General features: G+C 40.5%; 1 protein-coding gene across 8 annotated transcripts; it reads left to right on the top strand.

Moving 5' to 3' along the window:
- LOC117256778 (inter-alpha-trypsin inhibitor heavy chain H3-like) lies at positions 1–24,802 on the top strand. 8 transcript variants are annotated; one of them, XM_078168601.1, is made up of 30 exons: positions 1–228; positions 2,826–2,986; positions 3,119–3,223; positions 3,401–3,563; positions 3,665–3,775; positions 5,183–5,311; positions 5,467–5,583; positions 5,788–5,956; positions 6,042–6,152; positions 6,243–6,424; positions 6,546–6,725; positions 6,810–6,931; positions 7,164–7,372; positions 9,238–9,255; positions 9,682–9,696; positions 9,929–9,958; positions 10,643–10,657; positions 10,748–10,776; positions 11,349–11,367; positions 14,203–14,220; positions 15,991–16,008; positions 16,411–16,440; positions 18,705–18,722; positions 20,052–20,084; positions 21,068–21,148; positions 21,278–21,385; positions 23,374–23,542; positions 24,095–24,243; positions 24,419–24,503; positions 24,602–24,802. In XM_078168601.1, the coding sequence occupies exons 1-30, from the start codon at positions 157–159 to the stop codon at positions 24,714–24,716; spliced, it is 2,781 nt and encodes a 926-aa protein (XP_078024727.1). In that variant the 5' UTR covers positions 1–156; the 3' UTR covers positions 24,717–24,802. The 8 variants fall into 8 exon arrangements, with proteins under 8 accessions (XP_078024727.1, XP_078024730.1, XP_033482341.1 ...); XM_078168604.1 differs by having other exon boundaries at positions 18,708–18,722; XM_033626450.2 differs by lacking the exons at positions 10,748–10,776; positions 11,349–11,367 and adding an exon at positions 14,045–14,056.
- Positions 24,803–26,624: the final 1,822 nt, after the last annotated feature.

Here is a 26,624-nt window from a genome sequence, read left to right on the forward strand (position 1 = left end):
GTGGGCGTGCATGCTAGTGAGTTGTTCAAACAGACGACAGAGAAAATTTGCTCTAAAAAAGAACCAAACATTACGCACACATTAATGTTTTTCTTGTCTGTCTGAGTATAAAAAGACTGTTTCAGCTGCCTGACTTCAACCAGAGTGCCATCCATCATGGAGAGATCTCTGGTGCAAATCACCCTGTTTGGGCTGCTCCTGGCTTTGGTTACCACACTACCAAACAAGGTAAGACAAAACCAAAAGGACAGACCACCACACTGCAAGACAACGGAATCTATCGAGTATATCTATTTAAGTTAGGTTACGGTAAAACTCCAGGGAAGTATAATGATAATGCAATGTTGTTTTAAGTGACAAAAACATGTTGTTGCCTGTGTGAACATGTATTATTCATGTTGTTGGGCTATAAATCTTTTTACACAGTCACACTGGGTGGACTTAACTCCCTTTTGAGCACAAAAAGCTGATCCCCATGATGTTAATCATTACATTTTAGGATGATTTCCAAAGTTCAATCAATATTTGTGAACATGAGTCACTCTCTCTCAGAGCCAGAAACCAGAGAAACAAGCCTCAACTTGTGATGTCAGAAAAGTATAAGGTCTGGAGCTGCCTCATAGACAATACATGGGAGCTTGATTTTGTGGATACACAGAATGTTTTTCTTTTTTATTCTATTGTAGTGTTTTTAGTTCTGAAACAGAAAATGTGCCCATATACTCAGAACATTCCCCTGGGTGCTCTCAGTGCCATCTAAAACATCTTTTCTTATTATCTATGGAGCAGCTCTAGACTTTATATCTTATGACATTGCAAATTTGAGTTTTAGCACTGTAGTTTTTGGATTTGGGACAGAGTTGTTCATTTTAACTAATATTTTTGGACTGTGTTAGATCCTAGAAATCACATGTATTAATTTTGAAAATGGGCGTAGTTCACCTTAAAGACTGTTGGGAGAGTGCATGACATTGAGATCATTTTGTCACACTTACACCAAAATCTGAGCAATAACCTCTATTATACATTTCAAACACGCATATAAACACTATCAGCCCACTATCTACCTGCGACCACTGATTTAAAATCACATGTTTTGTTGTTTTGCCTCTGTTGATTGTCGTATGTGAAAACAAACATCAGCGGTGGAGGAAATATCCATATCATTTACTTCAATAAAAGTACGAATACCACACTGAAAAAAAAGTGCTGCGTTAAAAACCTCAGTGAAGTAAAAGTATGTAAGTGTTATTATTAGCAAAATATACTTCAAGTAAACTAAACCCAGAGGAAGACAACAGTCTTTTTTTCTTGTAAATCAGCTTCTTTTTGGATATTACTCAATCATGGTCTGTTTATCCAAACACCCCCCTCCCCCTAAACATACACACAACCCTCCACGGGAGGAAATAAGGACCAAACAAATAAATCAGCAGGAGTTCTTATGCTGTGCTCACAGGAGTTCTCAGATGAAAGACACACACAGACTTGAGACTTGAATTTGATCATTGATGAGAGACAAATTTATACAAGGCTTTTGAGGCTTTATATGATGTAATTATTATATTATTTTTGAATCTTACTTTTATTTCAAGAAATTATTATTTCAGACAAATAAAGATAACTGCAGTGAGACACGAGGAAGAGTATTTTAAGATCTCGAATTAGGACCAGGCATGGGACAAGATGAATATTTCTCAGGAGCTGAATTTAAAAGGTATGAGAAAATGGTCAAAATCTCATATTAATCTTAAGTGCTATATCATAGGCAACTGGACTTGCCTCTCATCCAAGAGGCTTCTTCAGTTCTTCTTCAATTCAAACTGAAGAAGAACTGAAAAAGCCTTTTGGATGAGAAGCAAGACATCTTCAATAAACTCAAGCAAGTCCAGTTGTCTGTGATATAGCACGTAAGATGACCATGACCTGGATGACTGAGAATCTTCACCAACATCTCATATTAATGTTATATTGAGCTCAGTTAAGTCTAGGAGAAATAGGCTGGACAAACAAGACATCTTATTTTGAATTTTCTTTTTCGTTGGGAAAGTACTCATTCATTGTGCAGTAAAAAAAAGTCCCTGTCAGTGGTTTAGTTTTGTTTCCGGATCAATATTACTGCTGTATTAATGTGCATGTTGCATTTTACTGCATAGATGTGTAAGGTGCTGCTAATTTGAACTATTTTATATACTGTTGGGTAGTTTAATCTACAGCAATGCACCATATTCTCTATGATCATCATATGTTTGCAGTGTCACTGTCCTGTGAGATCTATGTATCTCTAATGAATCAACTTCTCATGGTGTCAGAAAAACCAGCCCTGTTTTCAGCTTTGTGATGATGCATTTTTTTGCTGATCCAAGAGGGTCTATAAAGAGTTTAAGATGTAGAAGAATTTTCTCAGCCCATGAAAAACATGTCATCCTTTCGTTTATCACAAAAGTTCACATTCAATTTGTAGTAAGTAACTAAAGCTGTCAGACAAATGAAGTGGAGTGAAAAAAATTACAAAATTTGCTGATGAGATGTAGTACAGTAGAAGTATAATGTTGCAGAAAAAAGGAAAACTCAAGTAAAGAACAAACAAATTTGTACTTAAGTACAGAATTGAGTAAATATACTGAGTTACATTCCACCAGTGGATAAAGCAATAACAAGAATGGGGTGTTTCTGCAGTTAGAGCAATGAGATTTCACTGATGCCACCCACCTACACTTAGTTATTGACCATCAACTGATCTTTGGTCAGCTGGTCGTCAGCCAGCGACATCAACAAAGCCATTTATTTTATTGTGAAATGTGCCTCTACCTGTATTTGTCAAGGACAACTGGGACATCTACAGCTTTCACATCAACTCCACAGTGAGCAGTCGTTATGCAACCACTGTTATCACGAGCCGCGTGGCCAATCGAATGGACGAGTCAAAGGAAATAGAATTCCAGGTCCGGATTCCCAAGAACGCCTTCATCAGTAAATTCAGAATGTGTGTGAAGCAAAGATGAATATTTACCAGTATTTGCACATTAAGAATTTTAGATCTAAGAGTCATGAAAATAAATCGTTGGCCACTTAGGCGTATGCATATAAACCAAGACTTTTCCTTGATCTCCCTCAGGTTTATAGATGGCCAAGTGTACGATGGTGTTGTGAAAGGTAAAGAGAAAGCTCAGCAGCAGTACACTGAGGCTGTGTCCCGAGGCCAAAGCGCTGGGATTGTCAGGTACATGTGTCCTTCGAGATGAGGAAAGGGGAAAAGAAAACACATCATATGACCATTTTTTTCTAGCTTTTCTCAAATGAGGGGTCATGAATACACAAAAAGTAGGTATTGTTTCATTTTAAGGGGTCACCAGGAAACCAATGCTTTACTGCAATGATTATCGTCTCTCTCTTGCAGTTCTGTAGGGAGGACCCTCGAGGAATTTAAGACCTCCGTGAATGTGGCTGCTCACAAAAAGGTCACCTTTGAACTCACATATGAGGAACTGCTGAAACGCAGGCTCGGCAAGTACGAGCTGCAAATCCACGCTCAACCCATGCAGCCTGTCAAAGACTTCAAGGTGCGTTTTTCTTATTGGTATCTATTCAGGAAAACAATGCCAGGGTGAAAACGTCTTCATGGTCAGAACTTCTCTTTTATTTAACTTATTCTCATTGGCAGGTTGATGTGCATATTAATGAGCAAGCCGGCATCAATTTCATCGAGGTTAAAGGAGGACTAAGCACAAAATCTCTGGCTAATGCCATCACCAAGACACACGCAGACAAACAGGTACAGCATGCTGTGATTTAAAATTCTCTTTTCAATTTAGCTGCTTCTTATTCTGCCCAAAGTGTTTAACTACACTATGTCTCATGGAGTCATAATATCACTGGCCATACTGCATTCTGGCTTATTGCTTGTCCTTGTGCACATCTCTTTACATTGATAAATTGGTGCAACGATGATGAAGGAAAGTGATTGCACTCAACTCTGGCTATCAGAAAAAATATGTTTTATATTAAATAGCCACATTTATAATTCCATCTCACGCTCCATTCTACCCTCACTCGTGAACAAGACCCCGAGATACTTGAACTCCCTCGCTTGAGGCAATAACTCTCCCCCGACCTGGAGGGGGCAATCCACCGGTTTGTGGCAGAGGATCACGGCCTCAGGTTTGGAGGTGCTGACTCTCATCCTGATGGCTTCACACTCGGCTGCAAACCGCCCCAGTGCATGCTGGAGGTCACAGTGTGATGAAGCCATCCATGGGTATCATGGGTAGTGACAGAAAGAATGAGATTGCGGATACAAGCGTCCAAAATGAGTTTCCTCTGTGGGGTGGCTGGGCTCAGCCTTAGAGATAGGGTGAGGAGCTCTGCCATCCAGAGGGAGCTCGGAGTAGATCCGCTGCTCCTTTACGTCGAAAGGGGTCAGTTGAGGTGATTCAGGCATCTGATCAGGATGCTCTCTGGGCGCCTCCCGCTGGAGGTGTTCCGGGCACGTCCCTCTGGTGGGAGGCCCCGGGGCAGACCCAGAACATGCTGGAGGGATTACATATCTCATCTGGCCTGGGAACGCCTTGGGGTCCTCCAGGAGGAGCTGGAAAGCATTGCTTGGAAGAGGGACGTCTGGGGTGCTTTGCTTGGCCTGCTGCCCCCGCGACCCGGCCCCAGATAAGCGGATGAAAATGGGTGGATGGATTTATAAATCCACCTCAATGTAACATCCTTCGAAAAGAGAAAAATTCTAAATTCAGTCTCCATTCTGAAAGTTGGTGCCGAGTTCCTGACTTGTGTACAGTGGCTGCGTTGTTTCAGACACACAAAAAACACATAAACAAGTCTACTGGTGTATGATAGGCATTTGTATCATCCACTCATTTTTATATACAGTATATCTGTGTGCACTTTTGCAGTTTTCACTTTCTGGTTTGACGTCACACTGCATTTTATTGTACCAGTAGTGCTCAACTGCGTATCTGTGTTTTTGTATGCATTGTGTAATAAGCTACTGGGTGCTGTCCGTCCGTCCATCCGTCCGTCTGTCTATCCATCTATCTTTCACAGCACTGTGCAGAGACAATGAAGTTGAAACGAATCAGTTTTAACAAAAATGATCTTTTTGACTGATAGAATGTCTTCATCAACTTTCATGCCTATTAAGAGTCTGTAACCTGATTCGTCCTGTTTCCAGGCGTGGGTGTATTTCTACCCGACAGAGGCTCAACAGAAAACGTGTGACAGCTGTGGAGAGCAGGGTATGAATGGAGATCTGGTTATCACTTATGATGTCAACAGGGACACCTCACTGGGAGACATCAAGGTACAGTGAGAGTCCATTTCCTGGAAGACTGTTGGCTCTGAGTGCTTTATTAGCGTTATAAAAAATTACTATATTACTTAAGTGGATATTTTTATCTTCTCCCGTCTTTTCAACAATCTTTTTTAACCTATCAAACTTCTTCTTTCTCCCCCAAGACTTCAGATGGGTACTTTGTTCATCACTTTGCTCCATCTAGTCTTACCCGCATACCGAAAAATGTAGTCTTCGTTATTGATCGAAGTGGCTCAATGCACGGCAGAAAAATACAACAGGTAGGTTATTTAAAGAGTATGTGTTTGTGACAGATTACAGCTGTAGAACTGGAGTTTTTTTAGTTTATGACATTCAACTGTCTATGATTCACTTCACAGAAAACTTTATTTCATATACAGTTTGAGGACATGTCAAACAGATAATATTTCATGGTGACTTTTTGTCGATATAAGTTCTTACGTGTGAATGATGTTTTTGCCCAGACCCGAATAGCCTTACTCCACATCTTGAACGACCTGGCAGAGGAGGACTATTTTGGTCTAATTACTTTTGCTAACTCGATTAACCACTGGAAACAAGAACTTGTTCAAGCCAACAAGAAAAACCTGGAAAGTGCCAAGACATTTGCACGTGGTATTCAAGCCAAAGGAGGTAAGGTTTTTCATTCATATTTTATGAAGGGATGACAACATTTCAGAAATGGCAGAAATTAAACATTTGTTTCATTTCATTTCAGGCACAAACATTAACAAAGCAGTGTTGGAAGGAGCAAGTATACTGAATGCACACCCAAGAGAAGGTTCAGCATCTATCCTTATACTTCTCACTGATGGAGACCCAACCTCAGGTTACAATAAAACCCACATCCACACAAACACATACACAAATACTTAAAGAAATGAATGTAATGTGTCTTTTTAAACTTGTATCTTTGCAGGGGTGACGAATATTGAAATAATCCAGTCAAATGTCAGAGGGGCTATTGCAGACAAATTCCCACTCTACTGTCTTGGATTTGGTTTTGATGTCAATTTTGAGTTCCTTGAGAAGATGTCGCTGCAGAACAATGGTGTGGCACGACGGATTTATCAGGACTCTGATGCTGATTTACAGCTGAAGGTACCTGAAATCACTTGCTCACAATATGTGGCATACTCTACATTTCCACAGATAAAACAGATCCATGGTTGGCTGTGGAGAGATTAAGCATTCATGCAGTGTCCATACTGTGTGTCAACAGGGATTCTATGAAGAGGTGGCCACTCCCCTGTTGACAGATGTGACAATGATCTATTTAGGTGGGACTAATCTCACCCAGACTAACTTCAGCCAGTATTATAACGGCTCTGAGATCGTGGTGGCCGGTCAGATCACTAACAACGACGTTGAGACCTTCACTCCACAAGTTGTGGCCATTTCGGTAAAGATCGCTGCACGCTGCACATAATCTCCTGAAAGGTTTGTGAAAGCCCCTGCACATATAAATTAATTTGACCTATGACAGGGGAGGAGAAGGCTAACGTTTTCTGAGACAAATGCCACTGTGGAGTCCACTGGAACAGTGTCTGACAACCGCATTCAGAGGGTTTGGGCCTACCTCACAGTCAAACAGCTTCTGGAAAAAGAGTGAGTATGATGGCGACCACCTTTTCTCTTTCTTATTGTATTATTCTTATTAACATAAAGCAGGTGATCATCAGCATATTTCTTATTATTTACCACAAATAAATTGAATGAATAACAGTTATCATCATAGCATAAGGCGTTTACCAGCATAGGCTTGACTGGCATAGATGTTGGGGCATTTCCTCACGATGAAAATGACAGTGACAGTGTATGTACACAATTTGTGATACAGGCTGCTGTTATCTGGACCTGAGAAGGAGAACGTGAAGAAAGAGGCCTTGGAGCTGTCGCTGAAGTACAGCTTTGTGACGCCCCTCACATCCATGGTTGTCACCAAGCCTCAGGGGGAGACCACAGACGTGCTCCATAAACCCAAGGAAAGTGAAACCTCACAGACACAGCCCCGTGTATCGCATCATCGATCCATGACACATCTTTCTGGTAAGCAACACACATGTGAACAAAATAAATACAATGCAAAATCAGGTGTCAACATTTCTCTCTTATCAGGGCAGCTGTTATTCCAGGAAAGACATAGGATAACAGGCGGTGTAATCACATCGTACAAATACAGTTCAGTCAGGAACACTTTAGTCAAAGAAAACTTTATTTCCATTTGCAGTATTATATTTGGCGGTATTGCTCTGTTCTGGGGCCTCTCTGCCTTTCCTCAGGCCTGCGCAGAAAGCCTCTTCCATGTGCCTACGTGGAAAGCATGAGGCAGAGAGAGCATACCTCTCTGCCCTTCCATGTGCCTACATGAAAAGCCTATGGCAGGGAGACCAGCAGCAAAGACCCCCCAGGAACAGAACAGAGCAGCATCAATGACAAACAGAAATGACATTGATAAGTCAGACACAGCATGAAAAGGAGGAGCTGGGGTGGAGGCAGGTTGCAAAGCAGCTTGCAGAGGAAGCAGCAACAGTAGGCAGGCCAGAGCAGTTTAAATAGGGTGCCCTGAATGAGCTTTGCCAATAGTTGCATAGAAAGGAATCATGTGATCTATCAACTGACTCCCTTCCATCAATCAGTTGCTCCATCAGTTGATTGGGCTGTTTGAGATCAGCTGATGTAGCTGGGATGTGAGCTGAGCTTGACATCATGTCCTGCCTGAGCTAACGCTATGCTCAATTTATTGCATTTATAGCTTAGGTAGGCAGCGGGGAGTGAGGCAGAGGGACAGCACAGTGGCTTGTTAGCTGATTCTTGTCTCTTTGTGATTAGGTCTTTGCAGGGTGAGGAGAGGCCAACACAACTGTGCAATGAAGTAAAATTGAATAAATAAGGTCCTGTTTATTCAACAATGATTTCAACTGTAAACTGTAAACTTTAGTTGCACTTTGGCTGATTGTTTACATGCAATTCCAACAAATTCAGGCAGCCGCCGTCCAAAAGTCCAAGCAGACCGCACTCCTTGATCGCCTGAGCGGATCCTGCGCTTTTTATCCAGCGCCCCTGCTGTCACCTTCCAGCATCGCAGCTCAAGTTACACTGCGCATGTGCAATCCCCCCATGTTTGACCCCGTGTCTCAGTCTTCTCTTGAATAGCCTTGCTCTGTAGAAGGAAGCACGAGTGCAGGCGTGTGTTGTTTCATTACAAAGTCACACCGCCAACTACTGGCCTGGCATGTGTACTACAGCGTTTTTGATCATTTTTGCGGATCTGTGTGCAAGGCGATTGTAATCAAAACATTGTCATTTTAATGCTGAACTTTTTTCGAAAATGAGAAAAGATTCCATTTTCAGCGGACTGTTTTTTTGTATTAACATGGCCTCAGTGTATGGGAAACACTGGGTTACTGTATGAAGCGCGTGCTTCGGTAATCTGGTGGGAGGGGCTTAGGTCGAAGAGGGGAGCTGAAGGAGAAGGGTGTGTTTTCATATTCTGCCATTTTGTTTGTTTTTATGCCTGTTCCAGACCTCTGCCTACTCCAACTTTAATAAGAACTGTAGAGTCTACAGTCTATGGGCAATACTAGTGTTTATAAATCAAATTTTAAGTGTGGGTGTGGCACTGGACATAAAATTTACATTCAGAAATGATGTTAAGAAACAATTAATTAATTCCCAATAATAAAACTATTTGATTAACGCAATGATAAATTCATCTGTTTTTAATTCACAGTTTGCAATTAAATATGTCATTTAGACTATTGACAGACATTAATGATGGTCCTGGATATGAAAACATGACATGACATTTACATTTTCACCAATACAAGTTCATTTGTCAACATCATGAGTATTGTAACTTTGCAATAACCAACAATAAATAATTATTTTTGTTATGTTTTTCTTTTTAACAGCACCACATGTTATGCCAGGTAAGACATAGGTACACATCTGAATACTGACATGTCAGCCACACCATTGGTTAATTTATAATTTAATGTATTTTATACATAGCAAACATTTATTAAAATGAACGTTTTAGAAATAATGTTAAGAAACAAACAATAATTCCCAATAATGAAACTATTTGATTAACGGAATGATGAATTAATCTGTTTTTAATTCACAGTTTGCAATTAAATATGTCATTCAGTTAATATAAACATTCATTTCTAATACTTAAGTGTCGTGCAGCAATGGTAGACTGTTGATAGAAACTAATGATGGTCCTGGATTTGAAAACATTGACATGTCATTCAATTTTTCACCAATACAAGTTAATTTGTCAACATCGTGAGTATTGTGAAGTAAATAAATAACCATGCTAATTATTTTTGTTATCTTTTTCTTTTTAACAGCACCTGTTATGCCAGGTAAGACATTGGTACACATCTGAACTATACTGACATGACAGCCTCACTATTGGTTAATTTATAATATAATGTGTTGAATACATGGCAAACATTTCCTCTCATAATTAAATCTCCACAGAGCTATGCATTATTTATATTATAAACGGAGGGTGGAATAGGGTGCAAGTTAATGTACAAAGTAAATTAACAACTGTACTGTAATTTCATTTTATCATCTTTGTCCGTTTCACAGGACTCTACAGTAGACAACTTTACCCAACCTGTAGGTACCGAAGTACACGTCTGCACCGTTCTGACATGACAGATACGCTATTGATTAATATGTGATATAATGTATCTTACAAATAGTCAACAGAATACAGGACACATGCAGCGTGCATCCTCTCTCATGAGTAAATCCTCTCATTCTTTGCTCAACAATGCAAACAAAAAAACTGAAAATTAAGATTGTGGTTATTAATTTGTAGCATAAATAATCTGATTTATGTTTAAGTGTTGTAGAATGCCTGTGCTTCTATTGGAAATGAAAGTTAAATATTAAATAACAGAAAGTAACTTGCATTAAATCCAACTTGGGGCACCACCGTTCGAAATGGGAAAATAAATAACCAATTAGTTTAGTCTCAATTCTGAAGGTTACTGCTGAGTTCTTGAACTTGTGTACAGTGGCCATAATACTCCACACACAAGATATGTTAAAGTTAAATGATTATAGGCCTACTGGGTACATACACACTACTAAGTAAAAAAAAACATAGATCAATACATAAATAAATGAATGTATATCAATATACTGTATATCAAAGGATAGATAGATAGATAGATAGATAGATAGATAGATAGATAGATAGATAGAGGGTGGAGTAGGGTGCAAGTAAATCTACAAAGTAAATTGTAATTGTATTGTAATTTCATTGTTGTCATCTTTTTTCCCTTTTAACAACAGACCCTGACATCGATGGTAAGACGAACTTCAGGTCCATAAGTACACATCTGCACCACCTCTGACATGACAGATACACTACTGATGAATTCATATTATATTGTACAGGCAGGAACAATCAGCAGGAAAACCACAAGGTACCATGAGCAGAGGCCTGAACTATGAAGCCAGTTCAACTTGCACAGGATATATTTTTACTATCTGGTTTGATTAACCCTAACATTAGCCGCCTGAATAACCGGTACTACAAAGCTGGTTGTCAGCTAGTTCAGTCAACTCTGGGTTTTCCTATTCAGCCACGAGCGCATTCATGTGAAAGAGGCATCATTAGAACCATGAATGAAGTAGACTACTTCATACAGGGGCGAAAATCCTATTTCATAGTTGGGGGGGGGCAATAAACAGTAAAATTTTAGAGAATAATTCCAGGGGGGGACAAGGAATAAAAGTTGTATCCTGTCTTCTATACAGCATCTTTTACTGCAATTTGACGCTTTAATCTTCTCTCTATCTCTCCAGCAGGCAGAGTGAATGTCTATACTAACTAAACTAAAACTAAAACTAAACATTTCCTGCAATTAAACTGGTAAAATGGTTTATAAACAGTGTGCTGTGAGATCTGCCGCTGCGCACCTCACAACCGTGCATAATAGTCACGCATAATGATCGCTCCTCATCTGCACGTCTTTCATGTTTGTCTCACTGACAGGTGGAGAGCCTACAGACAGGTACCCATTGCTCCGCCACTGACTGCTCTTGTCCTGTCCTCTCTGACTATCACTAAACTCTGAGCTTAATCATTAGCTTTTAGCTTAGCAGCACTCGTAATTGAGTAGGCTTTTGAACAATGCAGGAGAAATGTTGCAGACAGTTTATATTATCAGCCTGGGCCTGGGGCTTGTTGTAACAGTAAATGGGATGTGTTGTAACTTGTGTAAGTTAAAGTGTATCTGTGTGAGTGTACATCTTACCCTGCAATGCGCGATGTGGGCAGCGGTTCCAGCCACACGCTGCTACTGCTGCCAAGCAGCCCCGCCCGTTGGAAAGAGTGTGGGATATACCACTACTAGGAATGGGAGGGGGGGGGGGACTAAATCTTTTAAGATTTAAATAGCACATTATTGCGTGATTATAATGAGCACCGCTTACATTGTGCTTTCAATAAATACTACTGCATTGTTCAAAAATTATTAATTGTGTCTCAAATGATTCTAGGGGGGTACAGCTTTACTGAAGGGGGAGTCATGTCCCCCCTGTCCCCCCCGGGATTTCCGCGATGAAACAGTACCGAAAGTGTCTGCGACTGTGAGACAATAAAATGTCAATGGCGTGGGAGGTAAACAACAATCTGTAATCTTATAACAGAAATGTAGAGACATTGAAAACCCAATCCAAAAATTCACCATCAGCCAAGACTTAAATTACATGCAGGTATCACCAGCTGCCAACTCTCACGCATTGACCGTGAGACTCACACAACTGACACTTTTCACACGCTCTCATGCCACATGTCCATTTTCTCACGCAGTGAAAACTAAATTCATAACTGATAACGTCGTGGCGTGAAAAGAGGATAATGACAGCGCACGGACAGACAAGACAGAGCAGCAAAACACAGCAGCAGCACCGTATTATTCAGGTCATCGGGGGAAAGCAAGAAATATACAGATATCTATTATATTGTAATTTATTCCCATGCATGCTGCTCCAAGTAATCTCAGTCAGCGTCTCTTCCTCTCCTCTCATGCCGTGCGCACACAGGCAGGAGCGAGTGAGTTACTATGGTTACGGGAATGCTCTGTGTCTCTGTCGCTTTCTCACGATTCCAAATAATAGGTTTTTAGGTTGGCATGCCTATGTGTAGCGGTAGCCAGCAGGTACAGTGCTGTGCATAAAACCTCACTCCCCGACACATTAAGATGTGCACTAGCGACAGACACTCGGGGCCATGGATTTTAGTCTGGATTATGTATGTAACTACCTCAATGCTGAAATCTAGTAATATAATTTTACATTTTTGGTTAACATTATACATGATTGCTCTTTCTTGCCTTAATCCAAGAGGTTAGGTGGTGTAGAAATGCACGAAATTTGTTTTAAATTACATGTTTTTTCTGGGAGTTGGTTCATAAGGCCTTCCCGGAACAAATCTCACTCCAAGCTGAAGTCAAAAGTTGGCAGCCCTGAGGTATCATGGAGCTATGGGCCTGTGTGACATTAGTACAGAGTATTTTTTTACTGTTTAGTTGGACGTTGATGAAACTGCTCCAAACATGTCACATAAAACGTTTTAAGGTGATGCCAGACTGTTTCTGCTGCTGAAGTAAAGGGTGGAAAAGTAGTTGATGACTGATGAGGTCTGTCTGACTGAAATGTGGCATTTATAATAACGGGAGCCAATTAACTGTGTGGATTATTTTACTCATAGAATATCTGCTTTATCCTCGTTCTCATCACACATGTCTCATGTTATTTTTGAGCGTTGAGTGTTAAAGTAGCAGCATTGTCCATGCAGACTTAAGTAAACTTAACATAATTTAAAATCCTGCTAAAATCATGTGTTAAGTGTGTAAATGATCTGTGTGTTTGTTAGAAGCTTTGTTTTAAAACCAGTGGAAATAGAGCCCTGGAACAATGAAATGGTTCTTCTGACCTTAAATAATATACAGTATAGGCTCCTCTTTTTACCTGAGAGTGCGGACTTTTGTCCATGGATACTTTTTTCTTCAGTGATCTGATTGGTCAGAGGTCGGGATGTTGACAGGCTGTGAGCAGGTTAGCTGCTTAGCATAAGTTACAACAGTGATTTATCCCGGTAAAAAGAAAACCAGCTTTGTGGTACTGAAAACCCAGAGTTAACCCCGAAGTTACCTCGCTAACTCCAAATCCTGCTTCATAGTACAGGCCTCAGATGATCTAACAAAGAACAAAGGAAGTGGGCAAGTACACGTACAAAGACATTAATTGGGGAAGTGAGAACAGGTGAGTACACTGCAGCACTAGTGAGGGACAGGTGAAGCTAATCAGGACGGGGCAGACAATCAAAACCGACGGGAGAACACGAGGGCAGGAAGTGAAGTGCTCAGAAACAAGAGGAGATGTGAGTAACAAAATAAAACAGGAAACTCTAAGAGATCAGGGGAGATCATGACATTTTTTTGTAGCATAAATGCTTTCATTCATTTTATAAGTGTTGTACAATGCCTGCACTTCTATCAGAAATTAATGTTTTAATATTAAAAAACAGAATTTATCTTGCATTACACATTCTCTCTCGTGAGTACATCCTGACAGAGCTATGCATTATTTATGTTAAAAACTGGGGGTGGAGTAGGGTGTAAGTTAATCTACAAAATATATTAACACCTGTATATTGTAACTTCATCTTTTTCCTTTTCCTTTTAGCATTTCCAAAACGTAAGACATTAATGATTGTCCTTGATTTGAAAACATTGACATGACATTCATTTTTTCCCTGATACAAGTTCATTTGTCAACATCATGAGTATTATGAAGTGAATAAATAACTATGTCAATTCTTTTTATCTTTTTCTTTTTAACAGCACGATCTGGTATAGTAGGTAAGACATAGGAGCACATCTGAACTATACTGACATGATCGATTTGTAATATAGTGAATCTGACATAATAGCATACACAGACAATAAGCTTTGAGCGCGCTGTAAATCAAGTGAACTGAGAGGAAAACAGACTTCTGCACCTCTGCTTGGCTCCGTTTTCAGGCTTTAGAGAATCTAGACTGTGGCGCCAGACTTTGACCAATCACAGGTCATATCAGAGAGATGGCATTTCTTGAGGGGTGTGTCAAAGTGTCAATATTTGCTGACCTGAGAATGAGAATAGGCAGGTAAGACCTGTCTTCCTACCGGATCAGCCATCTATTGCCGCCATTACACAGGTCAGAGCCAGTATCAGCCCGCTGTGACATGCAGCGCCGGGGGGTTTGCACTGGCCTAGTTCAAGCTGCAACAGCCGCTGACTGAAGGTTGGTCTCCAGAACGGCTGCCCAGTGTCCTCCAAGCAAAGCAGTCAACAGCAGCGGGGAGTGAGGCAGAGGGACCGCACAGTGGCTTGTTAGCTGATTCTTGTCTCTTTGTGATTAGGTCTTTGCAGGGTGAGGAGAGGCCAAGTAAACGAGCCCCACACAACTGTGCAATGAAGGTCCTGTTTATACAACAATGATTTCAACTGTAAACTGTAAACTTTAGTTGCACTTTGGCTGATTGTTTACATGAAAGCCACGTTTTGGGTGCCTGAAAATGCATCGTTTTTAAAACTGGTTCCAGAGCACAGTTTTTTGGAAACAGCACCGTCTTTGTTGTCATGTAAACTTGCAAAACACAGTTCCTCTGAAAACTGAGACTTTTCGCACATTACGGTTTCGGTCACTAGGCATGCACACGACAGTCAACCATCACAACAAAAATGGCAGACTCATGAGCTCTGTTTGTGCTGCTCACCCTATCAAAATTATCAACGCTTCTCCAGCAAAGTGTAGATTTACCATAGCAACTCCACCTCATCGTCTGTCCAGACAAACATTTGTGCGGTTGCCATTTTGTTTGTTTATACATCACCACTCTGTAGAAGGAAGCACGAGTGCAGGCGTGTGTTGTTTCATTACAAAGTCACACCGCCAACTACTGGCCTGGCATGTGTACTACAGCGTTTTTGATCATTTTTGTGGATCTGTGTGCAAGGCGATTGTTATCAAAACATTGTTGTCTTAATGCTGAACTTTTTCAAAACAAAAATGAGAAAAGATTCCATTTTCAGCGGATTGTTTTTCGTGTTAACATGGCCTCAGTGTATGGGAAACACTGGGTTACTGTATGAAGCGCGTGCTTCGGTAATCTGGTGGGAGGGGCTTAGGTCGAAGAGGGGAGCTACAGGAGTAGGGTGTGTTTTCATATTCTGCCATTTTGTTTGTTTTTATGCCTGTTCCAGACCTCTGCCTACTCCAACTTTAATAAGAACTGTAGAGTCTACAGTCTATGGGCAATACTAGTGTTTATAAATCAAATTTTAAGTGTGGGTGTGGCACTGGACATAAAATTTACATTCAGAAATGATGTTAAGAAACAAATAATTAATTCCCAATAATAAAACTATTTGATTAACGCAATGATAAATTCATCTGTTTTTAATTCACAGTTTGCAATTAAATATGTCATTTAGACTATTGACAGACATTAATGATGGTCCTGGATATGAAAACATTGACATGACATTTACATTTTCACCAATACAAGTTCATTTGTCAACATCATGAGTATTGTGAAGTGAATAAATAACTATGTCAATTCTATTTATCTTTTTCTTTTTAACAGGACAAGCTGGTCAAGTAGGTAAGACATAGGAGCACATCTGAACTATACTGACATGATTGATTTGTAATATAATGAATTTGACATAATAGCATACATTCTCTCTCAAAAGTAAATCCCCACAGAACAATGCATTATTTATATTATAAACTGAGTTATCATCTTTTTCGCTTTTAACAACAGACCGTGATACAGATTGTAAGACGAACTGCTGGTACATAAGTACACAGCTGCATGACAGATACACTACTGATTGATTTATGACATGTTTTTTATAGCATATATTCTCTCATGAGTAAGTCTTCGCAGAAAAATAAACTATTTATATTATAAACTGAAGGTGGAGTAGGGTGCAAGTTAATGTACAAAGTAAATTAACAACTGTATTGTAATTTCATGTTATTGTCTTTGTCCTTTTAACAGGACAGTATGATGAAGAACATCTCCTAACCTGTAGGTACCAAAGTACACATCTGCACTGTTCTGACATGACAGATACACTATTGATTAATTTGTGATATAATTTATTTTACAAATAGTCAGCAGAATACAGCACACATGCAGCATGTATAACCTGTATGTGTCTGTATGTATTCATATCTGCACAGAAAGTTACTAATTACACTGACAAAATCAAAATCCCTGTCTGCCAGGGTTGCTGTAGGCTGCACCCTGAAATGTTGGGGTGATAACGAAGGTTACAATATTGTAACCCCAGTTCTATTAGCACAGAGCCCTCGACTGGACTCTTGGGTAATACTACTCCTTCAATCATGACCACGTGTTCACACTGAGATCTGAATAAATGTAGCCAGCCAATCAGGACGTCCCTACCTGAATACATGTGGACACCACAGTAGTAAACATCCTACACTCTTTTCAGTAAGCGGTGTAGGAGCGACATGGCCCCTTGATAGAAGGCTCTGCCTGTGCTAATAGAACTAGGGTTACAATATTGTAACCTTCATTCTATTTTACATAGTCTCCGCTCTCTACAGGACTCTTTGGGCACCATGAGTGGAGCCTGATGAATAAATGTCCTGTCGTGGCATTACATAAGCCCTTTTTAAACAGGAATTGTGCAAATTTGCAGGAAAGCAAAATTCAGTCTTCTTTCAGCATTGGCGGCATAAAAACAAAATCGGAGAGTGCGGCAAAATGCCGCCTACCTCCTTTTGTTTATACAGAACACACCTTTTTCGGGGCAATGGAGGCGTGAGCAAGTAAAAAAACGTGTTGCTCAGTGTATGATGTAAACAGTGACGTGGGAGGGAAGCCACGGCTGGTCAGTCCTTCGGCAGTTCTCTCATAAGTCGGCCCATTCCTCACCTTTCCCATCATCTGACGGTTAATGGCCTCTTCATTTGCGAGGGCAAGGAGGCTGCGCAATTCCTTGTCTCCTCAGTTGCTCATCTTTACAGTGTCTGTCAGGTTTGCGTTTCCCTCTTGCTACTAGCTGCTCGCTAATTCCCGCTATCAGCTGTTTCCTGTTTATCCACCACCAGTGGTTCACACGTGCGGCGTCATCGACAGCTCCTCCCGTTGCGGAAGGCCGCCTCAGTCTGTTTAAACTAAAAGGGTTCAGCCAATTTGACTACCCTACGAGGCGAGAAATTGGGCACCTCGGATCAACTCACCAATCCAGCTCTGTGTGTCTAAACGCTTGCAGCTTGCCTGCAAAACGGCCCAACATTCGTGGAAAATCTGGCAGTGTATAAGGAGCTATAGACTCACCCACACTGATCCTGACTGGCTAAAGGTTAGTTGCTGTAGCCCGCCTACTTCTTTATAAGAAGGGATAAGATGTTTCTGTGCGACTCTGCACCCTGAAAAAATCGACCAAACCTGCAGTAGCTCAGACCATAGGGACTTGGGTTGGGAACTGGAGGGTTGCCTGTTCAAGTCCCCGTCCGGACCAAATATGGAGCGTGGACTGGTAGCTGGAGAGGTGCCAGTTCACCTCCTGGGCACTGTCAAGGTGCCTCTGAGCAAAGCACCAACCCCGAAAGTATATTAAAAAAATAAAATAAAATAAAATAAAAACAGGGGCTCTCATCTTTAATGGCTGCTGCCAGGACACCTCAAGACAGTGCCAGATGTCTAGAAGAGGGAGCGAGACAAAAGCTGCCTGAGCTGGGTGAACCAGGCTGTAAAACCTCTCATGCAGATGGCTCACTGACTTGGGTGGGAGCAGGAGAGGCAGCGAGAGCTCAATATGTCCCGCGTCAATGGTCATTACCAGGGGGAAGTCCCATTGCAGAGATGTTGGTGGTGACCTACTGCGGGACCCTGAAGTACTGGAAACAGAAGAGACCCACCTCCTCATATACTGTAGGGTCCACACATGTTCAGGTAGGCACGTCCTAATTGGCCAATTAGTTTATTCAGATCTTAGTGTGTGTGTGAACGCATGCTCATGATTGGAGGAGTAGTATTACCCAAAGAGTCCAGTAGAGGGCAGAGCCTGTGTGAGACAGAGCATTTCTTCAGGTCTGTGTGAGACAGTCCAGCCTGTCATAAATAAAACAACTGTAACTCACATTATCATCAGTGTCATCACTAAGTCCAATCCTGAGATGAAAGGGAATCCTGATCTCCATATTATATACAGTATATTTAAAACTGACGGAAGGTGCAAGCTAATTCACCATTTATTAGTATTTCAAAGTAAATTAACAACTGTATAATAATTTCATGGTTTCATCTTTTCTTTTCAGCAGCATTACTTAAACCAGGTAGGACACAGATACATCTGCATTGTTCTGACATGACAGATACACTACTGATTACCACCTAAAATTATGTATTTTCTACATGGCCTACAGCCAGGATACTCAACTTACTTTGCACGGGGGCCACTTTAGCGTAATGACATTTGCCAGTTGATCCTTTTATGTAATCTGTCACCTTAGTACATTCTGTACATTCAAAGTACCAAAAAAAAAAAAAAATCCAGTGTGAATTAATGTATTTTCACTTTAAAGAGGCAACAGATAGGATTCGTTTTTTTTTTTTTTTTTTAGCTTGGCGCCACCTAGCGTCAGCGGTGTTGCTTGGACTGTCGCAAAGACCAAATTGACCGTGGGGATCAGAGATAATCAATAAAATGTAGGCTGTAAAGCCACCAGTATACCTCTAATCACTGTCCAAGGGCTGCCGTAGAACAGCAACGAGGATGTCAGCCGACCAACACTCGCTACTCGGTCCCTGGTTGTGGCGATTTGCAATGCTGGCCAGCTAGGAATGAACTAGCAGCCAGTACAGTACAGTCCTCTCTCAGCTAGCTAACATTTAGCCGTGTTATTTACTGATCCATTAGAAAGAAAGCTAGCTGGACACCGGTTTTGAAGCCTCTTTGGTCACAGAGCTCCCTCCATCTCTTGAACGCCTGACTGAGGTTTACTCTTGTTTTTCCTCTTCTGTTATCACTCTCCTTTTTGCTCTTCTTTGCCTCCTCAGACAGAGGAGCTCGTTTTCTTTTGGGAGGCCGTTTTTCACTTATCTCCAAACTTTGTCTGTCTGCCATTGTGCTCCTGACTCAACTATCTCATGCCCCGGCCAGATCCTCATAAGGACCAGCTCCAGTCCCTGATTGGCTGACTGACCAGTTTGGCAATACATGACGCATTTCCTGCCGTAAAGCAGATTTTTTCCACGAAAATTCATCCCCGGTGGCAGAGGCTTATTGCAAAGCCACTAACTAACCTATGTAAACGCGGATAGACTGATTTTACTGTGTATACTACCCTGTGCAACCCACATTATTTTCATAGTGATATATATAGGCAAAAATGCTGTCTGTTGCTTCTTTAAATCAGAAAATGGTCAGCTTGTCACTCGGCACCATAAGTTGAGTTTCACTGACCTACGGCATTTAACATACATTTTTCACAAGTAAATCTTTGCATTTTTCAATGTGCTGCTTTCATTGTTTAAAAAAAAGAAGAAGAACTGAACAGAAAAACTGTGGGTGAAGGGAGTGTGAAAGCTGATTTACAATTTATAAGTATTTCAACGTACATTAACAACTGCACCGTAATTTTGTGGTTTCATCTTTTTCTTAGTAACAGGACGAAGGAATAGACATCGGACACAACGTAAGTACAACAAAACACATCTCCACTGTTCTGACATGACAGGAACACTATCGATTAATTACTAATATAAAATAATTTATTCTGTAAATATCCCACAGCATATAGCATACATTTCTCAAGAGTAAATCTGTGCATTTCTCATAGTACAATGTGTTGTTTTTATTATGTAAAAAAAGAACTGAACAGACAAACTGAGGGTGGAGGAGGCTGCAAGCTAATTTACAAATCGTAATTATTTCAAGTAAATTAACTGTATCATAATTTCATTGTTTCATTATTAGACAGCTGCACATCTGTACACAGTCATCATACACAGTTTATTTATCAATAATACAATAATTTTATTAACTTTTTTACTCCTGGAAATTTTTGAATCACAACCACAAAGATGAAAAACAGATGCTAGATGTTATCTACATGTACAAAAGCAATTAAAATTTTAGAAATGTCTGTAGATCAGCAAGAAGGAGTGACCTATTGGTCCTTACTTAAAATACACTTGATACAAAATAGATTAAGAACAGCTTGGCAGTAATTATTATGTATAATATGTAAACATTATTAGAAATAAAATGCCATTATTATAATATTTGTATTACTACTGGTTGTAGTATTACACTACACTGCAGTTTTGTTTGTTTTTTTTTGTGGGTGGCTCTGCCATACCCCAGCAAAACATGCAGTAAAGGGTCTGTGTATTTTTGTTTGGGCTAAAATTAAAAAAGCCAATCACATAATCTGATAAGAATAAGAACGTTTTTAAATACAGGCACCAAAAGCCATCAATTACACAGATTTTCAGTTTGTAGGACTTGTATTGATTAAGCCTGTGGTTTTCTGGTGAGGATTAGAACAACATGTGTATTTAGTGGTTTGTTCTGAGGCTGAGGTTGGGCGTGAGAACATGCTGTCCATTAATGCAATATCCTCTAATGCTTTGTAATATACATGTATTTAAGTGACTTGTGTGAATGTATTTACAGGTATTATGTCTATTGATACGGGTGCTGCTCCTGTCCTCATGACAACGAGAGCCTCGGTTGTACAAGCCGTAACAGCTAATGGTAGAGTATCTAATAGATGTTATTCATTGCTTTTACCTTTTAAATGTACATCTTAAATGGAGTTGAGAGTAAGAGTCATTTTCAGGATGAGTGTTTCCTTCAGCTGTGTGACTCTGTGTTCCTCTATAGCTCCTCTTTCTCACAGGTTTTTGATAAAAACTGAGAATATGTCTCTTCCACTGTGCTTTGATGTCACTGGAGACGTTCACCTTAAACTACTTCATCATCCCAGCACAGGTCAGTAATGTTCCTCTTTGTGCCATTCCTGTTTTCCTTAAATTCCTTTAACAGGCTCGTCAATAAACCCCTGTGCCTCCTTGTGTCCGTTACATAGTGTGCATCAACCCATAATTATTCCCTAGTTTGCAGTGGTGGAAAATAACTTTTCTTTGAGTACAATTTGCTGATAACACTTCTGTTTTACTTAAAGGTCCAGAGTGTGCAATGTAGGGGGATTTAGGGACATCTAGTGGTAAGGACTGAAGATTGCAACCAATTGAAACTTTTCCCGGTTAGAATTCCTTCAGTGTTCATTGTTCAGGAGGTTTTTTCCAGGAGACAGATTATCCACAGAGGTCTCCTCCTCTCAAAAACAAACGGACCAGGTGGTTAAAACTGGTAAAGACACTGAATAAATATCTATGTGCATGTGCTTAGGGCCTGTGTTCACAAAACGATTTTCTTCAGCAGGAGACTGGTGGCAGGGCACTGGGAGCGCTTCATAAAAGAAGCGCTCCCAGTGCTTTATTTAAAATAAAGTACTCCGCATATGTAATTTTCTGTGACAACAATATCCTGATACCAACATTAGCTAGGAAGCTAATGTTAATCTACATTAACAGAAAGTTGACTACACAGTCAAAAAACAAGCTTACAAAGCAACACATTCTCACGCCGACCTCATCACATATTGACGTTTAGTCAAAGGCTTTCCACGTCCAGATATGACGTGCAAGGTACCCTGAGTGCGTCAATTGTTGATGCTCTGGGACGCCTTGTCAGGTTATGCCTGTTACATGCATTGTATTCTTTCGAACTGTACTTCAGTTTTGACAGGAAATTTACCATTTACATACAGTCTGCTTCAAAAGAAACACACTACATCAGTACAATAATGTGAATTGATGTTTTTTTTCCTCCAACAAGTATCGCATGTGGTTAGGTTAGGCTTAGGAGAAAAAGAACAGGGTTTGGCTTTATAATCTTATGGGATGTAAACACCACTGTCTTGGGAAAAAGTCAGTGTTTGTTGGACCCATCCACCACCAATCCCACCCACCCTACTAGGACTTTGCCGCCTTAACTTTCGTTCTTGTCCCGCCCATTTCTGATGCAGCCAAGTGCCGTTAAACTAAAACAGCAACTGGCAGCGTATCATGTCAACGTTAAAGGATGGCTTTTTTTCGTTAGTGTCTGATGCCGCAAGTCACTGCCCAAGCGCCAGATTTCAATGACTTCAGAATGAGATCAGGTTGTATAAAGTGAACAGGGATGAAAGCACAACACTCACCAGCAACAACCAGTGTCCGCCAGCCAATCTGCTTCCAAAAAGGGCTTTACTGTCTTCGTTGTGATAGTTAGACAGTAGCCTGGCTAAAAAAAAGTGTCAGTGACATCACCAGCAACTTTCTGACAAGTTCAGTGATTTTCAACTCAAAGTGCTCGGAGCAGCCGCACAAAAAAGGTGGAGCGCTCTGATAAAAGATGCAGGGCATAGCACTTTCTCACAACGTTACATCCGCACGTTGTCCATTTCTTTATTAATTGTTACAAAACTAAAAACTATGCCCCCGCAGTAGAAGTCCCTAGAACTGAACTAAAAAAAACAATTAAAAAAAATCACAGACTAAAGCAGTTTCACAATAGAAAATGTGTTTTTCAAACACTGCTCTTCGCGGAGGAGCTGCTAACTAAAGTGGCTGACGATGGAAGGACCTGCTCCCAGAGTCCCAGCATAGATATAAATGACTCACTCTACAATAACAAACACACAATTCTTATTTTCAGGTGATTATACACCAAAGAAAACAGATCCAGTTTCTGCTGATACTATATCCCCCTAAATTCCACACACTGAACCTTTAAGTGGGATTTTGAATGATGGACTTTTACTTGTAATAGAGTACTTTTTTACATTGTTGAGCTGGTACTTTACAAGTAAAGGATCTGTGCATTTGTACTGTGTAAATGTGGTGCTGAGTCGCATTTGTTCTCTTCTGTATCAGAGCTGTCTGTGAATGGTGAGCTTGATTCAGTGGCGTACGGAGGCTTCAAAAAGATTGTCATCCACTTCAAGGCTGACCTGCAAGTTGAGGTTGACACCAATGAAATCACTGTACGCGAGGGACAGACAGTGACACGCCACACTGGACAGGATCATATCACAGCTGGAAGGTGACTGTTTGCATTGTGATGGCAAGAATCATAATACTCAGTGATATGTACAGACTCTCTGAACTGCCAATCAGGATGATCTCATTCACCAATGGGCTTTGCTGTCACCAACGCCAATTATATTAATATATTAAATTTGCCACAAAAAAGTTGATGGGGGCCAATGAGGGGCAACAGTGCAGAACACACTGCAGAGACGTGGGCAGCAGATGCTCACCAACAGCCCAACTTTGACCGACGGCCGACTGTCAGCTTGGTATGTCAGGGCTTTTAGCTCAATGAAAGACAGAAATGTGAATTCAGAAGGTGTACGACTGTATTGGATTTGTTACCTTTGGACAGAGCCAGGCGGTTTTCCCGTTTCCAGTCTTAATGCAAAGCTAAGGTTCCCAGCAGCTGGCTGTAGCTGCCTATTAACTGTACATCCTTTCTTCTCTAAACTCACTGCAAGAAAGAGAAACGACATATTTCCTCAAATGTGAAACTTTTGCTTTTAAACTAAGTGCAAAAGAGTCCTAATGAAAATTAATACATGTTCCATATTTTTTCTAGTTTGACAGTGATTAGGCGGGACAAGGAAATAGATGTTACAGCTGGAGACACACGAATAGTCATCTTAATCCATGTGAAGGATGGTACAAAATTCCTCTGGCCAGTTTTAAGACAGCAGCCATCGGACAACAACACTGAAGGAATTTTAGGTGGGTGAAAAGGCTGAGTTTGTTTGTATGATTTAACAATATATTCAATCATTGTTTGCACTGTAGTGATTGATGGAAAAACAATTAATTAAAAGAAACAAAAATGTGTGCTGTGTCTATTTAAGTGCCAGCTGTTCAGTGTCATTGCTTTATTGTTTGTCCACTGTGTGTCCAGCTCTGAAGCCCGCAGTGTATGAGGAGGTGCAACAAACTCCTTCAACAAAGCTTAAGATCAAAGACCAGGAGACTGACGTTACCAGGTACATATCAGTTGGTCTAAAAAATAAAGCTGTCTTAGAGAGCTATAATTACTTGTATTATATAAAGATACATGTCTATTTATGTCTTTCCTTTGTAGGTCCAATGCTGTTGACTACAGTATCGTCTCTCACCCAACACTGGACTGCTGGCTCATGTCTGCTGAGTCTGCCCTGCAGAGACGCCTCGATGATTTCACTGTTGCACAACTTTAACTGGGAACCATGATGAATCACTTGGAAAGATTTCATTTAAAGGAAAAATGAGGCAAACGCTAAGATTAAATAAACAGTATACCGGCTCTTTGTTTGTCCTCTTGGGGAAATTCTTTTTTCTCATTGCTGTTGTTTTCTTAATTTACACACACACACACACACACACACACACACACACACACACGCACGCATCTATCTGGAGAGAGAGCAGTTAAAGGTTCAGAGCCTTGCTGAAAGGCACCCGTGCAGTGTCCAGGAGGTGAACTGGAATCTCTCCAGCTACCAGTCCACACTCTGTACCTGCTCTGACACTGAACCAGCTACTCTCCAAAATCTTTCAAGTCCCTGTGACTGTGCTACTGTGACTCCAACATTATTGCTGCAGGCTAACATCATGTAATTAAAAACAAACTTCATCTTCAAATATTGCTACACGTGACTATGCCAGCACACCATCTGTGATCTGTCTACTTAAAGAGAGGCATATTGTACTATAACCACCATATAGAATAACAATGATACATGGTCAAGCACTTCCCTATTGCTACAGGATTTGTATGGGCCCAGTTGGCAGAGGTGGCTCTAAAACTTACTGCCACAGTTTGGACTAAAATTTTGTAGGTAAAGAATGTGTCATAATTAATCCTGCAAACATCTGCTTATCCACGATGAAATCAGAAGGTGAAAGCAGCTGGCTGTAACTTTACTGTTTAAATCATGTATATTTGTACAGGAGTAACAGCCAGGCCTTGTTTTTTGAGCAACCTGATTAACAGTGTTGTTTTCATCATACTGCACAGTTGTGGGAAAAGTAGGCTATTCAAATTCAAGTATGATCCTTCAGCAGATTCACCTACGGATACCTTGTTATGACTTTACTACCATTGTTGTCGCAAAACTATTTACAGATGTGTGTGGAGAGTTGTGTAACTATATCTCACACCACATGTACAGAATTAGATTTATAAATGTGTAAAAGAATCTCTAAATGCCTACTGAGATCTGTGAATGTGAAGACAAATAGCCTCTGCATGGGGGTACATAAATATAAATGGCTTAAGTATTTTGGTCCAAGAGCTGGAAATACAAACAGTTCATAAGTTAAGACTCAGGCTGACCTCTCAATTGGCGGTAATCTTTTTTTTTTTAATTACTTTTGATACACTCCTGCCATGGCAGACATCAGCAAATGTGTGTGCGGATCTGTGTGCCTCAGTGGCTATACAGCCATCATACCACCAGGTGGCGATGGCACCCAGTGATTTTAAAGAGCAATTTGCAGGTTAATGGAAAGAGTCTGAGCAGCTGTAATGGAAAGTGCAAAGGTGCGTCATGCCATGAGGGACGAGGGCGCAATCTTGTGAGGTATGGGCTTAAATATTCCTGTCAACAAAATGAATGCAAAATTGAAATAGTTTGTGTTGTCCAGGTGTGTGAGTGGAGGTAATGCATCAGGGCCTGTAATCTATCTATGTTGTTGTCATGATTAGCTTGTCCAAATAGACCTATTGTTGCTTGACCACCACAGCACAGGTAACACAACATAACTTCAACTTCATATTGTCTAATAAGCCAGTTGGTCTTTACATTTCACTACTTTACATCATAGCAAATTATTGTATCTGTGCAGATTAAACAACCACAGTCTGTCAGGACATCAAGTCCACCATTTCCTAACAGAAAAAGTTAGCTAGTGTTGGTTCTTGTTGCAGTTGAAGAAACAGGAATTAAGAGCTGCATCTGTAAAGAAAACCACGGTCACTTTCAGCGCTCCCCAGACAGGAGGATTATGCTTTGTAGGGCATGCTAACTTCCAGGTTATTCACCATAATGATTTAATTAATGACAAGTAGCCTACTCCATAAAAAAATATGTACACTATATCTGAATTAAATTAAAGAGCAGTTC

This window comes from Epinephelus lanceolatus, chromosome 1, assembly GCF_041903045.1.
Source record: "Epinephelus lanceolatus isolate andai-2023 chromosome 1, ASM4190304v1, whole genome shotgun sequence".
In the NCBI taxonomy this organism is placed as follows: Eukaryota; Metazoa; Chordata; class Actinopteri; order Perciformes; family Serranidae; genus Epinephelus; species Epinephelus lanceolatus.

Excerpts from the sequence above, each read along its gene's own strand:
- LOC117256778 (XM_078168601.1), top strand. The coding sequence starts at position 157 with ATGGAGAGATCTCTGGTGCAAATCACCCTGTTTGGGCTGCTCCTGGCT. Across the intron at positions 3,224-3,400 it reads CAAAGCGCTGGGATTGTCAG|TTCTGTAGGGAGGACCCTCG; the intron begins GTACATGTGTCC and ends TCTCTCTTGCAG. Across the intron at positions 24,244-24,418 it reads CAACACTGAAGGAATTTTAG|CTCTGAAGCCCGCAGTGTAT; the intron begins GTGGGTGAAAAG and ends CTGTGTGTCCAG.